We start from the raw sequence: 16,823 nt of genomic DNA on the forward strand, positions 1-16,823 counted from the left end.
AAATTAGCACACGAACGAAATGATCCGCATGCCGTACGCAACCTCATCAGATGAGGTTCTCTTATTGGAGTGTCTTTGACGAGGGCTCAGGTTTTCGCATTCCATTCAACAACGGTTTTTGGCTCGAGATGACTTCAAGTGGTGGGCTTGGCACTCGTGTCATCAATATGGTAAAGCATTTTAACGCACCTTTACTCCCTTTGTCGATGTGTGATTCGTTTTTTTTTTTTTTGTGCAGAGACATATTGCTCTCTTTTATTAATTTTTTTTCTTTAAAAATTATTGAGTATATTATAATTAACTCTCTTCACGTTATTTCTGTCAAGCTTTTTTAAATCATTCATATTTCTTATTATTAATTTCGGAAGAATTGGAGGGTCGTTTTTTTTATTTTCTTGATGGAGAATTATTTTAAAATTTGGTAATGAAAGTTTTTATTTCTAAAATAGTGAAAACTCAAAACCTTCTTATGAAATTCACTCGAGCTGACCCTGCAGAGGTCAGTACCTCGGATAAATATATCTGCCACCCCTTGCGAAGTACAGATCGAACTTCTCCGTTTGTACAGACAAAAAATGAAACATCTTGACTTGAAGTGCATTATGAAATTAAATATTATATAACGACAATTTTGAGCTGTCGGTAACAAGCTTTGAGGACACAAAAAGTTCACCACAGCAAAGAATTGCACGTTTCGAAGCTATAGTAGTAACAATTAATTGAAGTTTAACACTTAAAAGTGACCTACTAATAGCTGTAAAAAGCGTTTCACCGGGCAGTTATAAAGCTATCGAAAAAAAGTTCCCATGCCGTTGCCATGGCGAAGATTTATTGGCGCTACGTTCATGGCATACCTAGTCGAAAATAAAAAATAACATTGATTCGATAGCGCCAAAACAGAGGTCCTTACAAATTGCTTTTGTTCGAGCACAATGTCGGCGGGCGGCATTTCTTTTTCTCCGAATCCATAGCAACGTGCGTGACTTCAAGTGCCCACGCGATGAGTCGCAATCGAAAAACGCACTTTTGCGCGCGATAAATTTGCATGCGCGGTGGATGATCTTGGCGCGCACGTGCGTTCGCGCAATGCGGTGACAACAAAGTGGATATTTGCCCTTGTTTAGTAGCGGTGTAAGTGGTGGCTGGGGTAATTGCTTGAAACAAATTCAGCAAGCATGGACACTTTTCGGCTGCAGTATGTATATGTTGATACCTATTTGATTATGTGCATTGAATAAAATATCTTTCTTAACGACCTACATCAAACTAATTAAAATCGATCTCACAATTCGCTTGCACTTCAAATAAACAGTTCCAGTTTTGAACTGTTTATGACACTTACGATAATCATTTTAATATTATATTCGATGGCAATGGCATGAGAACTTCTTTCAATAGTTTTAGTTCATAACTGTCCAGTGGACCGCTTTTTAAAGCTATTAGTAGGTCACTTTTAAGAGTTAAACCTTAAATAATTGTTACAACTATAGCTTTCAACCGTGCAATTCGTAGCTAGTGGACTTTTTGTGTCTTCAAAGCTTGTTACCATGTCATATCAATACACTAAAGTTTATTAAGCGGTTTATTTTTGCGCGTTATTTCAAAAGACCGACGTAAAAAACCACGTTATTTCATAAACAGACGTAAAAATAATACAAAGGAAATTCACTTCTTGGGGCTTCGCTACGTGGAATGACTCGATGGTGCAGTGTGCTGGGAATGGTAATAGTAGTAGGCTTGAGTTTTTGCGAAAATCACGTGGCTCTCCTAATACAGTAGTTCTTCTTCTTCTTCTTTCTGGCGTTACGTCCCAACTGGGACAAAGCTTGCTTCTCAGATAAGTGTTAATTAACTCATTACGCGTGGTAAAGATGGACAAATTATGGGTGAAATTATGAAAATAATCCACGTGCTCGGCTGGGATTTGAACTCAGGACTCTTGTATGCTAGACGAGCGCTTTACCAACTAAGCGACCGAGCCACTTGGTGACCCAATAACTGAGTTGGTTACAAGTTAAGAATTCAAATCCCTACAGACCACGCGGACCCCTTTCATAACCCATATCCATCCATCTCATGTTAACTACTTTCACCCATAATTTGTCCATCTTTACCACGCGTAATGAGTTAATTAATTTAATAGCCATGCGGATTGGATTACCGAACAGCTCAATATAAGCGTCAATTTAGATTAGTGTTCTTATGAGCACTTCCACAGTTATTAACTGAGATCTTTCTTTGACGATTGACCATTTTTGCATGTGTATATCGTGTGGCAGGTACGAAGATACTCTATGCCCTGGGAATCGAGAAAATTTCCTTTACGAAAAAATCCTCGAACAGCGGGATTCGAACCCACGACCCTCAGCATGGTCATGCTGAATAGCTGCGCGTTTACCGCTACGGCTATCTGGGCCCAACAGTAGTTCAAAATTGTGAATCTCATCAAGTAGCCTATGTTGGGTACATGAATTTTCTAAATCAGGAGAATCAGGATTGAAGGCTGCAAATGCGGGAAATGCAACGGGAAATAGAACATTTTTCTACAGTAGTTTTGGGTTGCCCTTAGCAACGGGTGTTTTGCTATTTTCAAGGCATTTTGCCTACAGCAGCGATACGCGTGAGTTTCACTGGCTCCGCTGACTGTGATCCGCTACGCTTGCCTTGTTGGGTGTTCGCTGGTTGGAAAAAAAACCAACTAAAGAACACTAAGTTAAGATTTTTCGAACCCCTCCCTCCCCTTTGTCAGGTTTTTTGTATTAGACCTAAAAAAATTTTGAGAGGTCTTTTTTAACAAATTCATTTATTTGAGGCTCAACAGCGTTTAACGCTTTACGAAGCTCAAATTCAATTTAGTACTTGTTAGTGGATCAATTAAGGGGCGGTCCATTAATTAGGTAAGCAGGGATTGAATCCTGAGAAAATTGAGAGAATCGCTCACGTATCGCTCTCTGTAACTATCATAACATGCTGCACATTATGAGAGACTGTTTATCGTATACTGCTACAACTTTGATCAGATTGGGGGGATAGTAGTGTATGATAAAACCCCTCTAAACATGCTCCAAGCCTGGGGGACACTATTGCTATTGGAAGTTCGTGGATTGTTTATCGTGCCAGTAAAGAAAAACACCTATCCCCAACGGTAAACAAGCGAGTAAAATGGGTTTTATCATAGCTCTCTCTTTGGGCCTCTCGCTCGCTGCTTCCATTTATCAGACTTGTTACACCTTGCGATACAATGACGATCGTGGACCGCAACAGATGGGATGTTTTTCTTTGCTTGCTTTGATCGTGCTTCATTCTCAAATGAGAGCGAATTCTGCAAAGCCTGTAGGTAAGACCTGGGAGGGAGAAACCGATACAAAATGTATGTACGTCATAGTGAGCCGAAATTCTGCTGTCACGAACTGTCACGGTGAGCCCAGATCTTGAAGAATGGACAAACTTGATAAAAGCGCGTAATTGATCAAAACAAATTTTTGCATTCCAACAAAGTTGACAACAGTCGGTTGAAAATCAATTCCTGCAACACCCAAAAGCAATGCCACGATAGTACCTTTCAATTTGATCGAATATAAAGTAAAGAAACACGCATCTTTTTACTGTTTTCCAATCATCATTAAAATTGAATGCACATAAAACTATGGCCCTTTTTCCAAGTTTGTCCAGAAAGATCGAAGGTACACAACAAAATAAAACTAGCGATTTTCCCCAAGCCTGCCTTGATTGTCGTTGGTGAGCGGGAGTTATCTTGCAATTTGGAAAAGTGTTGTGTCATATTTCGTGTGTAGTATCGGTGCCTCCCTCCCAGGGTAAGACATTTTTGGCGGTTTTTCAACCCCCCTTCCCCCCATGGTAAGATTTTTTGTATGAAAATTAAAAATAATTTGTATGGCGCGTAAGAATTCTCAAACCCCCCCTCCCCCCATAACCCCTTACGTAAATAATGGATGGCTCCTAATACGGGACCCATAAGTGAAATATCTTCTGTAGGAATCGACATTCTGGTACTTTGCGTTGAAAATACGTAGGACAGTTATACAGTCATCTCTCCCTTACTCGATATTGAAGGGACCATCGAGTTAGGGAGGTATCGAGTTACAGAACACAAAAGCAGTGCAACTGCGTTCCAAGGGACCATCGAGTTAGCCATGAAAACCAACTTTTACTATGGTTCTCTAACTCGATATCGAGATACGGAATATCGAGTAAGGGAGAGTTAACTGTACATCGAAGTCAATGAGAATATATACCGAGGTGAGGAAGAAGACATTTAGTGTGTGTGACATCCGTGTACGGTGCAAGATGTTTCACAACTACAAGCAAGCGAGCTCCCATAAGAAGACGTGTAAATTAGTGACGTAGTTATTTTTGTTTACGTTTTGCTCTTTACTAATACATAGCCATTGCTTCTTCTTCCACACCTTAGTATATATTCTCATTGCATCGAAGTTGATCTGGAATTCCATGAATACTCCACTGCACTGTGTCGTCACGCATCAATTTTGACAGGTATTGGTCCTGTTGTTTACAGTTTGGATTTAGTACTTTTTTCGAATCATTCTTAATTTCGTGAAAGTTTGCTGCGCGGAGAGGTCAAATCCACTGCAGATACCCACGGATCGTATTATTCTATCTTCCTACCGTGGAAAATCGTCACCATCAGCATGCTGGTGATAGAAATGCGGAGATGAAAAAATGATGGAAAAAACGGCTAAGTCCGAAACGTAAACAAAAGGACCAGCAGCTGCCAAATAAGTGAGGTTAGGCTCGTCATCTGCAGCGCTCTATAGCTTGTTTCATGGACAGATCGTATTCAACAGAGGAACTGTCATTGGTGAAACGTACACGTGGAGGGTTATAACATGGAAGATGACATGTAGTAGAAATAAGCTCTCATGAATTTTGACTGTGTTGCGGCCAGCCTTAGGCGCAGAATTTCGGTCACTCTATGTAGCAAACTCGGATATGGTGGAGTATTGCTTTAAGCTGTAATTGGTTTTATTAAATGTCATTAACAGTCTTAGTTAGTCCATGTTTACTTACAATTTTAAGTCCTTTTTGTTATTTAATTGTCCGTGTCTAACTGATCTTGCAACTGTCGTCTGTCCTGTATTAACGTTATATGTCTATTATTCATTTATCTGCATGTAGTTCATTGTCGTGTACTTTCAAGTCTACTTTCATCTAATTGTTTAAATACAGTTTAATTCAGTTTTTGATTTATTTGTTAACTAACGCGTGGTAAAATTCAATGTTTATCTTGTTTAACAATTGTCTTGAGTGTAGTTACATTTGTGTCTAAGTATTCGTTATGTGTGTCGTTGTCTGTCATTGTTTTGACAAAAAAGTTGATGTTTTATACGTCTATGAATGATGATAGCAACTCCCCCACATGCTCCATCCTGTCGGTCATTACGATAAACAAAAATGTTTAAATGTCTTTTAAGCTTGCATCCAGGTTTCGAAGAAGTTTCAGTATAATAATATCTGCTATGAGTATGTTACTAGCTGTTAGAAAATTAAATAGTTGTTTTCTCTTTACCGTCGATGGGGGTGACAATGGATCTAGGGGGTGAGATTGGAAAACGGAAAAATATGATTTATGAAATATTGCAGCTAATAACGCTGATATTACTAAAACTAATAATTCATATGTCTAGGGAACATGTTATTTAACGTAATAGGGTCCTAAAAGCCTGTCCCAATTTTAGTGCCAAACGCTTAAGTTTAAGTCAAAAACACATGTTTACTCATTTTTTTAATGTTTTTCTTTTGTTTAATTCCAAAAAACATTTTTTTAGATTTTGTCACACTCCTTGGCTTAAACTCAAATTTTAGGTGCATTTTGCTTTCCGTGTCCCTTCCGAAATGTCAGATAGGAACAACCCCAGTGTTAAAACTAAAAGCCCTGTGGTGTTTTTGTCGATTATGCGAACGTCAGACATGATCAAAAGTGTCAAGGTTCATATATTGACTCAATTTTTAAATTAAAGTTTAAATATGATGAAGCCGTTATTTGAGCGGGAAAAAATGCTAAAAAAAGGTTGCAGTAACATGCTCTTTCGTGTCATTCAATAAAAACAAGTTTTCATTAAACATTTTAGGACCCAATTCATCACAATATATATTTTTAGAAATAGTAGTTTTTGTTTACCATATCAATAAACTTATATGTTAAAACTAGATAAAATTTACAACAATTAATGTCTCCCGTGCAAAGTATCTCGCATGTACTTTAACCTATATCGTTATATAAGTAGAAGGTTGAAAGTCTTTTCACTACACTTCACACGTATTTTCCGGAATCTATTTGATTTTTCCACAAAAAAAATAAATTTTTTCGGTACGGTGTCTAAAACATCAAAAATGGGGGTAAGATTGGGTCAAGCAAGAACGATAGTAAATGAAATTGCAAGTCCACTTTGACATTTTATGGTGCCGGGTGTTCTCTTTTTCATAAATATGTGTTGATTTTTTCTAAATACAGCATCTTTGAAACATCAAACAAGTCTACTTGAGTAGTCCGTGCATTGAATAACAATGCAACGCATTTTGACAACTTCTTAAACCAGCAACTGTGTTTTGTGCGCAGCAACATCGTAAAATGTTTATCAAATGGATTTATTTTTTAGGATTTAATTATTTATCAGTATTTTCGTATTATAGACAAATCTCACGAGAGTACAAATGAGTTGGAGCGCTGAAATATTGGGATTATGACGTCTGCCATGTATTTATCGTGGAGTATCGCACCGATATTTAATTAAATTTGCGTAGGTTTAAAATAATCACTGTTTCGGTACACCTTTGCGGAAACTGAATAGGCTTTATGGCAATGGAGATGAGACTTTGAAGACAATGTGAGGGAAATAAATACAAGAAAATTTATGTAAACTTGACCATAAATGTTGGGTTTACATATTTTTTCTCATAGGTCTTCATTTTTTGGTATAATCGTTCTTTTAAGTAGGTTTATCATACCTGTGAAACATCTTAGATATGTTTTCGTCTTGTTTGCATCGTGGTTTATCAATATTTTTCAGCTGTGAATGGTTTTGCAATCATATTCTCAAAAACAAGTTATTTCAATTACAGTGACCCAATGTCACCCCCTCTATGGGGTGAGATTGGGTCATTTTTCATTCACTTGTGGTGCCGCTGTGAATAAATATGTATCTTTAATTTGTTCAACAGTTGTTTATGTACCATCGAAGTACATACACACCAAATTTGAAGTTTATTGGAGTTAAATTGCGATAGTTATTTAATAAATTAATCGTACATATCCCTTTTTGACCCCAACGACGGTACCATTCAATTTTGTTTTTCCTTTTTTACTGTTCATGCTAACCCAACGACAACCAACAGCTCATCATAATCAAACAGACCCGGTGCACAATCAATTCGTGTGACATACAGCCACTAGCTTTAAGAAAAGCGTTGCCAACCTTCCAGATTTGTCTGAAATGGTCCCGAATGGCCTCCATATTGCAAAAATCTGGAAGACCTTGATAAAATTTGTAATGAATTTGTAAATATACGACACACAAAAGATCTAAACTTCTTCCAGACAAAACTTTTAAAATCATGCAGATATTTGAATGAAGGACTAGGCATCCCGTGCTTACGAGGGAAGTGAGCTTCCTTTCATTGTTGTACGATAAAGAATCACCAAAGACAAACCAGCCACGGGCTGAAAGTCTCTCAAATAAAGTTAATAATAATAAGAATCATCAAATCTCACTTCGTATACAAGAAACACACAAGATTCAGAGACTATCCCGAAGATTTCTCCACGAGTTCATTAATGATAATTTCCCGTGGAATTTTCCTGAGGAACTCCTCCAAGAATTTTCAATATTTCGAGAATATAACCTGGATTTTTCCAAGGATAATCATAGAAATTACCTAAGAGATACCATCATATTTTTTTGACAATGGATTACCTGCATTGCCCTTGCCCACAGTTGATCAGCAGGAGTTTTCTCTTTTTATTTTGTATGGGGAAAGGAATCTAAATTCAAATATCTTGTGAATGAAAGCTTAAATCGAAAAAATATTAGGTAGGCGTGATAGCCAGCACCATAATGCACAACCGGTACCAAATATTTTTTTCGAAAATAGTTCCTAATTTTGAGAAATAATTCGTTAGATGCATTTCGCCATACAAATATTTTTCGGGTTACCTTTTAGCGATTTTTCGTGCATAGACACTAGCGCATGTGCGTTATGGTGTGGCGAGTAGCGAATCAGGGCATGTATGTAACCCATTGGTAAAAGAATCTCTTGAAGAATTTCCCTGTATGAGTCCCTGAAAGTATTCAAGATGAAATCTCTGGACAAATCACTAAGAGATTTCTTGAAGTTTTTCCTCGAGACATGTGAGACGAAATTCTTGAAGAACCTGCTGAATAGCCACGTTAAAGTCTTTGATTTGTTTTTCTCTGGAGCCAGTAGTATGTTGCGTCAGGATTCACTGCAACCAGAATAAAGAAATAAGAGACTTTTGAGGCCATTTTGATCAAAATAGGGACCCTTAGAAACCATCCATTAAAAGTAGTCTTTTTAGACGTGCAATAAATAGAGATCAAGTCTCTATACAGGGCAGACAATCGTCGGATTCGTCATTGACTGGTGACGAAATAAAGAAAACTCGCCATCCGGTATAATAACTCTGACGGGTCGTAATAGTATTTTTTCCCACAGTTTTTTATTTCCCGTTTGTATGTTCGCTTGCTACGCACTAAACAACGAATGCTATCATATAATTGCTCGTATTTGCAAGTAAACTCGCTCTCCTCATGATTCTACAATAGTGCATTTTACGGAACGGCAACACTGATGATATTGCTGTTACTTTCACACGTTACGACACCGCCTACTGTCAAAATTTCATTCATAAAATAAGCAATCAGCTGTTCAAAAACGTCTCGTAAAATGGACTATAGCTCTGGTGGTAAGCGCGTGGAGTTAACGATTCAGAGATCATTTGTTCGGTTCCATACGTGTTTTGTTTTGTATTATTTTTTAACAAAAAAAATCATCTGTAGAAGACACGATTCATATTTTTAGTCGGCACAGTGTTCCCGAGCGAATATTCGCCCATAACGAAGGAATCGTATTTGTTCGTCATGACGCCGAGCCTATGTGACCGGATCTCTACGACAAATCGTCATCCGACACTGATTGATTGACGATGACGATGCTTATTTTAGTTTCGTCGCCGACTTTTTCCATTTGACGGCGACGTCTCTATGAAAAGACCTGCTACCAGCTCAATTTCTTCAACTAAAAACTGTCAAGTAAATCTATATGTTTAATAACTTCAATATTTAAGCATGAATAGAAAATCATCATTTGAATTAAGGTGCCAATAAGAGGGGAATCATCAAATGAAGTATCTATTCCAAAGCATTTTTTTTTTTTTTTTGAAAAGGCCTCCCACAAGACAATGGCTCCAGCCCTGATTAGAACAAATTTCTTCAAAATCCATCACTTAGTTCACACTATCATCTGATGAGGGTTCATTCACAAATTTTATAACGCCCAAAATTGAAATTTTTGATACCCATCCACCACTTCTTAACGCTCTTTGTATATATATTTTGCAAATTTTGTATGAGCCTCAACATCGCGAGGACACTCTCCATAGTGTTAAAATTTTTCACAGGATCATTCACAAATTTAATAACGCTGAAGGGGGTGGATGGGCATCCTCAAGATGCTATAGTTCATACAAAATTCGAAAAATATTCAAACAAATGCGTTACAAGGGGGTGGGTGGCAGTCAAAAATGACCATTTTTTGACGTTATGAAATTTGTGAATGAACCCTCATGTAAAGCTTTCCAATGATGCAAAAACTTTTGAAAAAGGTTGTTGCGAGCACCATCAAAATTCAGGTTCTTTCAATAAAATCTAATAATCGCTAACAATGTTTATTTTTGCTAATGAAGCTCCTGTTTTCTTTTTCCAAAAACATGTTGTTGTGAAGGGATTATCTAAGAAATCGAGGGGTACCTCAATCTGACCATCCGAATACAGTTTCTTTACTTACACTCAGAAACACGAATAGTTACAGAATTACTATTTTTTAGCAATTTACGACTATTTTCTATCTGTCTCTCTTTCGTTCTGCGCTTGAACCAAAATCACATCACAATGAAAAGGAGGCAGATAGAAAAAAGCACTAATGGCTTTTTTCTATCTGCCTCCTTTTCATTATGATGTGATTTTGGTTCAAGCGCAGAACGAAAGAGAGACAGAGTGTACGTACTCAATTGCCAATGGCTTTTAGGGCGATATATGTAAGGCGAGAACTATTAAATTATTCGTAAATTTTTATTTCCGCCAGCTTCAACCTGTTCCACGAGTTCGATATTCAAAGTATGTTCAAAATCAGAGCAGAACCCTAATTGAATACTTGTTGAATGCAAATAGAATGTACGCTAGAGTGATGCAAATTTTGAAATGCTTGCTCCCCTATGCTTAAACGATTTTAATTATGGTAAATAGCATCCTTCCAAAGTTTGAAGTGATTCGGAAGAAATTTGACTGTGCACACGCCATTTGAAGTTTATATGGAGATTACTATGGAAAACGCCAATCTTTTGTGTTCAGCTCTCTATCTCTTCGTCATAATATTTTATGGAAAAATGAACAAATCCTACTAATGTGGAATCCTCCCAGCTATAACTTTGCCGAAGACCACTTTTTGATTGGATAAATTGTTATTCATCATCATAAAGTTGGTTTACATGTAGCAATGCTCCGCCAACTGTTCGGCAGGCAACAGTGGTGCTCCTGACGGGAAGAATAGATCAAAGTAATCCAGACCACTATGTTCTACAGCAAAAAAGCAGTGTTGCTCTGAAAGTAATTGAATGATCATCTCAGCATGATTTAGACTTTGTTATCAATAATAACAAATTATCCTTACGTCTCATCGAAATGTGGTCTTCGGCAAAGTTGTAGCTGGGAAGTTTTCACATGAGATGAGTGTGTTCACTTTTTCACAGATTATTATGACGAGCAGTAAGAGGACTGAACACAAAAGTTTTGCCTTTCCCATAGTAATTTCCATATAAACTGCAAATAGCGTGTGCACTAGCGTTGGGCGATTTTGAATCGATTTTCCGAAAATCGATGTTTTTATTTCAATTAATCGATTTTTTGAATCGATGTTTGGGGTATCTGAAATCGGGTGAATCGATTTTCTCCATTCGATTTTTTGATTCGATTTATTTTGTTGAACTTGATGAATGTTTCTCAATGAACTGATGGAAATGAATCCATATTTTGATCTATCTTGAAGTAGTAAAACTGTTCAATTGAAATTCAAGACTGATTTAATGTGTTCGAATCAAATAAAAATGCATTTAATATCATTTCAAACTAAAAAAATCAATTCGAGTTCGATTCGAATCGATTCAAAAACATCGATTCAAAGGATTCGATTAAATCGGTGAATCGATTCGGCAGTTCAAATGTGAATCGATTCAGTAACATCGATGTTGTAGACGAATTCGCCCAACGCTAGTGTGCACAACCAAATTTCTTCCGAATCACTTCAAATTTTAGGTGAATCATTTTCATCATAATTGACATCATTTAAGTCTAGGGGAGCAAAAACTTCAAAATTTGCATCAGTCTAATGTACACGCCAATCAATTGCTACTCATGGCTGGAGTTACTTCCATCCCAATGTCGCAAATCTTTTATTCTTGCCTTTATATTTCGTAGATATCTGTCTAATATTGTCTAACCAATATTATTTAACTAAAAAGCTGCAAGCAAACGTTTCACAAACTGAATAAAGTGAATGAGGTAGGTATTTTATTTTATTTGAAAAATTCATGATCATATAGGCCTTTCCATTTGACGTTTAAAATCAGCTGATCTCGAAGCACTTTGACAGTTCTTCTATGGAAATGACAGGCCCGTGTTAGCACCGGTCCTCCACCGATGTAAACAAATGCATAGACGGACCTGTCAAATGAAAAGGCCTATATACTTGCGAGATGCGTGAAAAGAGTAGCAATTTATTTACGTGTGCCACCATTTGATACCGTTTCAAAGCGTTTCTCTTGTTTCTCTTGATGAAAACGACTATGTCACCCCGAGAGGTACAATGTGACGATATTATAACGAGCATCTCCAGCACGTGCGCTCAACATAAATCCCATTCCATATACTTTTGGTTTCGATGAAGAGGGCCTTTCTTAGCCGAGTTGTTAGAGTACGCGGCAACAAATCAAAGCCATGCTGAAGGTGTCTAGGTTCGATTCCCGGTCGGTCCAGGATCTTTTCGTAATGGAAATGTCCTTGACTTTCCCATAGAGTATCATCCCGCATAAATATGAACCATAATTGCACTGTTTCCAATACTATCCAGAACCATATGTTACAGTATCTGAATAATTTCGTATAACACCCAAAAAAACAATATGTCCACCTTACCATGAACGGTTTTGACAGTTCGGTGAATGGTTTTTGGAAAAAGTACAATATGGGAAATAGGCGGTTAAGTTATGTAACCATTTGAAAACGCCGATTTTCTCGAACAATGTTTTTTCCATCACAATTTGCGTAATGGTCGATATACTATCCATATTTCGACAAATTTACAGTAATAGAAACAGTTTCAAAATAGTTAAACTATAAGTTTGAATGAAGAGAAATAACGTTTGTGTAATAATATGTTTACGGTGCGTTATTGTATGGACACTGTATATTGTACTGTTGCTTTACATTAAAACTATAGACGGAGGAACGAAAAAATAGGAAAGTAGGTACTCATTTTTATTTGTTTTATTCCATGTTTTTACTTTTGTGCATTTCTGATAATAATAATTTAAGATTTAATATTACATGTTTTTTAGAGTTACCTGCACTACTTTCAAAATCTTTTTAATAATTTTCGCCAATATGTTGATGATATGTAGCTCGAAATTCGCGCTTGTAGATGGGTTCGATGATCGAATCCGAATTCCGGATGATTTTCTGTTGGTATTGAACTGCTTTTGCTGGACTCTACATTGCAAATCTTCCGCGCAAACCACTGTAGGGAATGAAAATGAGCTTTTGTTAATATATAAGAAGTTTACAAATTAATGTTGAAGTACCTACCCTCATTAAGCATATCGTTATCTTCGTTCCTATCGCTAACAACGCTTCACCGGAACAGCCATCATCGTGTATATGGACATTTGGAATAGACACCAATTACAGCGTTGGTTTCATCCGTGACATCTTTCCGTAGCCTTTTATGGATATTGTTGAATCGATACTTGTTATTTGAGAATCTTTTCGAATATTACAAAGTTATTTACTTACCGTAATTGCAGCTGCCAAGTTAACGTGACTTGAAAGCGATTGTTCAGGAACCACCCGTATGTTGCTTTCCTTTTGCACCATCAATGCTCTGGGGAAGAAGAATGCATTTACAAAATCGAAAGAATTAAAGGCAATTAATACAAGCACTTACCAATGGATTACGATTAAGCAGAGGTCAAGCAAACCCATTCAGATAGCTGAATTCTGAAATTTCGGTGACGGATTTTTTTTTTCACACCGGTTTGATTTGTCAAAACAAAAATCGAATCGGACGCTAAAAACAACGTACACAGTATCATCACGAATTAAATTAAAAAAAACCACAAATAATTCTGTTTTACTTAGGGTTTGTTCACAAATTTTATAACGAAAATTACCATTTTTGACACCTACCCATCTCCTCGTAACACTTGTTGTATGAAAATTTTGTATATTTTGTATGAGCTGTAACATTTTGTAGATACCCCCCCAAACCCCTTCAACGTTATGAAATTTGTGAACAGGCCCTTATCGGGACTAAAACATAAGCAGCAATACAAAAAAAACAAGTTATTTCACATTGTTTGTCGAAATGTACGAACGCATACAATAATGTTCAATTCATGATTTTGTTAAAGCCATATATCCTCTATAACAATATTTAAGCGTGCTGTGTAACAGTTTGCCAAACTGTTAAGTATTGGTATTAAATAGTAAAATGCAGGTGTGTAAGTGTGGTTCTCCGAATAAATGCGAAAACAGTTTGACAAAAGGGCGATAAATGTTTCCACCATTTCCAAAAGATTTACATCCCCATATTGTTCAACAGTCTATGAGTAGTTTAATATATTGTCACAATTTGAAATGGATTAATTAAGCTGTTCTTAATTGTATACTGATTTTCGTTACGTATTGTTTAACAAAATGACAACAGTTTGCGATATATTAACATTTTCAGTTGGAAGAAGTTTATAGTTTTGACAATACGGCAAATTGGATTTTTCTATGCGGGATCGTACCTGCCACACCATATACGAATGCGAAAATGGTAACATTGGCAAATGAATCTCTCAGTTAATATCTGTGGAAGTGGTCATTGCCCATTGCCCGGTGACGTCATAAAATCGCTCTCTTTCCCTCCCCCGGGAAATTTTCAACTTGAAAATTTCATGTTTCGTTGAAGAGTGAAAGAGAGAGAATTTCGCCATGAAATGCCTAAAAAGCTTCACATGTTAGGATAATTATTATTCATCTCTAGATTATGTTACATTGCCCCGCTCGGGATCAGATTGTTGTGTTTGGACTTTGCCAGCTGATGATTCTTTGCAAGTGTGCGTGATCTTCGACACGCAATCTGTCATCCGCCCTTGTGTGCGTGAAAGCTGTAACTGACGTTAGTCATAACAAAAGTTGGTAACCCAGTCAGTCAGTCAGTCGATCAGCGAGCAAAGATTCTTGAGTGGAGCAAAAGATTAGCAGAAAGTGTTTAGAAAGCAAGTTACAAAACTCTTATCACCACTCAAAAGGTGCTCCATTTCAGCCTCATCCGGGATAGAACACTTTCATCTACGTTTGTGACCGTTTTCAACGCAAAAAACTAACAAACCGCGGCGAAAAAATGTTGAACGGTAAGTGTTCTCTTTGGACAAAGTGTTGGTGCGGGTGGATGAAAAATTTGCACGTCTGTCACCTCCCGTGGAAAATTCGTACCCTTCGTCAGGCTAGGGGAGGAGGGGGAATAATCGATGGATGTTTTGCATGAGAATCTTTCTGTTTTCGAGGCATTTCCTGTCGTACTTGAGTTTTTTGCTTTCCTTCAATGTTTTGTATTAAAGAGGACCGAAATCAGCTGGAAAGGTCGTTCGTTTTTTGAATAGAAAACGGTAAAATGATGGGTTGTTCCATATGGGTATTGGGGTGGGTGAATAGTAGAGGGTGGAGACAACAAAGAAAAAAACTGAAACAAAAGTCTTTGCTTTGCTTTGGTGTCGGATTCTCAACTCAACCCAACGCATTTAGTGTGACATATATCGCGTGATATGTTTGCATTTATGGCTTTTATGACGAGATCATCTGTCAATTTTTTTGTTATGCTTGACTGTGGATAGATTAAATTTAGCGATTGTCGTGCACTGAAACGGTTGTTTACCACAGAACTGATGAGAGACACATTTTGACTCCACTTTCTGGTTTGCTCTAGAAAATTCTCTATACGCTCTAGTCTGATTCATGTCGACTTGTTTATGATATGATCAAATTACTAGACGGTTCATTTACTTACTGTCTATTTGTGCTCATAATTTATTGTGAAAGCACAGACATATTTGAAATTTTTACAAAAACACCAAATCGAAAAGATGTCTTAAGCCTGAATTGCTACTGAAAAGTAATTTTTGCAATTTCTCATCGTAATAGGCTGTTTTTCATCAAGCCAATCTGTCATGAAACGGCCTACTTTCCTGCACTGAAGTATGCAGTGCGGGAATAGTCATTACCTAACTGAAACCAGTGCTGTAATGATTCATTACGCAACGCTTTCTCATTACGCAACTGTTTTGAGTTGCGTAATGAATCATAACACAACAATTTCTCAGAAATTGTAAAATGTTAGTGTATGCATTCCTATATAATTTCTGATACCCTCGAGTGGTCTTCTACGAAATTGCAAAAAATGTTGTACGTAACTCGTTGCAGAACTCGATTTTTACAGCACTCGTCGTAATTATCCTACTCGGCAAGCCTCGTAGGATAAATTTACGACTCGTGCTGTAAAAATCATCATTCTGCAACTTGTTCCGTAAACTACTATTCTTGGCCTATGTTGATGCATGGGAAATTCCTGCAAGGAATCGCTTTTTTCTGATCGCAGTATGCAGTTAAAAAAAAATGTCAATTGGCGCTTATATTGAGTTGTTCGGTAATCCAATCCGCATGGTTATTAAATTAATTAACTTATTACGCGTGGTAAAGATGGACAAATTATGGGTGAAATAATGAAAAACATTAGAGGGGGTTGTGTACAAAACACGACCGCATGACGTTAACTACGCCAAGTGATTTCCTGCATTTGAATTTTAGTCGATTGTCATAGTTGCAGCCTTCCTTTAGTTCAAAATCTAACATAATATCGTGACGGTCGCAACATTTTAGATTTTCAATTGACACCCAGTATATTGCCGTAAGACGTAGTTAACGTTAAAAAATCCACGTGCTCGGCTAGGATTTGAACCCAGGACTCTTGTATGCTAGACGAGCGCTTTACCAACTAAGTTACCGAGCCACTTCTTCTTCTTTCTGGCGTTACGTCCCAACTGGGACAAAGCCTACTTCTCAGATTAGTGCTCTTATGAGCACTTCCACAGGGTTTATTCACAAATTTCATAACGCCAAAAATGGAAATTTTCAACACCCACCTACCCCCACGTAACACTTTTTGTATGAATATTCTACAAATTTTGTATGGACCGTAACATCACGAGGACACCCACCCACCCCCTTCAGCGT

At 37.3% G+C, this 16,823-nt stretch overlaps 1 protein-coding gene and 1 long non-coding RNA gene across 5 annotated transcripts in view; one reads left to right on the top strand and one right to left on the bottom strand.

Moving 5' to 3' along the window:
• The window catches only part of LOC5576852 (85/88 kDa calcium-independent phospholipase A2), a 108,717-nt gene that overhangs the window by 39,093 nt on the left and 52,801 nt on the right, over window positions 1-16,823 (top strand). For 3 of the 4 annotated variants that reach the window (XM_021841836.1, XM_001656230.2, XM_021841838.1), the window contains exon 1: window positions 14,716-14,947. The exons of the other annotated variant lie outside the window; for it this stretch is intronic. In XM_021841836.1, coding sequence (XP_021697528.1) covers window positions 14,938-14,947 — 10 coding nt within the window. In that variant the 5' untranslated portion in view covers window positions 14,716-14,937. Of the gene's footprint in view, window positions 1-14,715; window positions 14,948-16,823 lie in introns of those variants that run through there. 4 annotated transcript variants of the gene reach the window in all.
• LOC110675884 lies at window positions 12,819-13,651 on the bottom strand. The gene is made up of 4 exons (XR_002499884.1): window positions 13,492-13,651; window positions 13,341-13,428; window positions 13,134-13,267; window positions 12,819-13,065 (listed from the first exon to the last, which is right to left on the bottom strand). It is a non-coding gene; the product is annotated as an uncharacterized LOC110675884 (long non-coding RNA).

Source organism: Aedes aegypti, chromosome 2, assembly GCF_002204515.2.
Source record: "Aedes aegypti strain LVP_AGWG chromosome 2, AaegL5.0 Primary Assembly, whole genome shotgun sequence".
Taxonomy (NCBI): domain Eukaryota; kingdom Metazoa; phylum Arthropoda; class Insecta; order Diptera; family Culicidae; genus Aedes; species Aedes aegypti.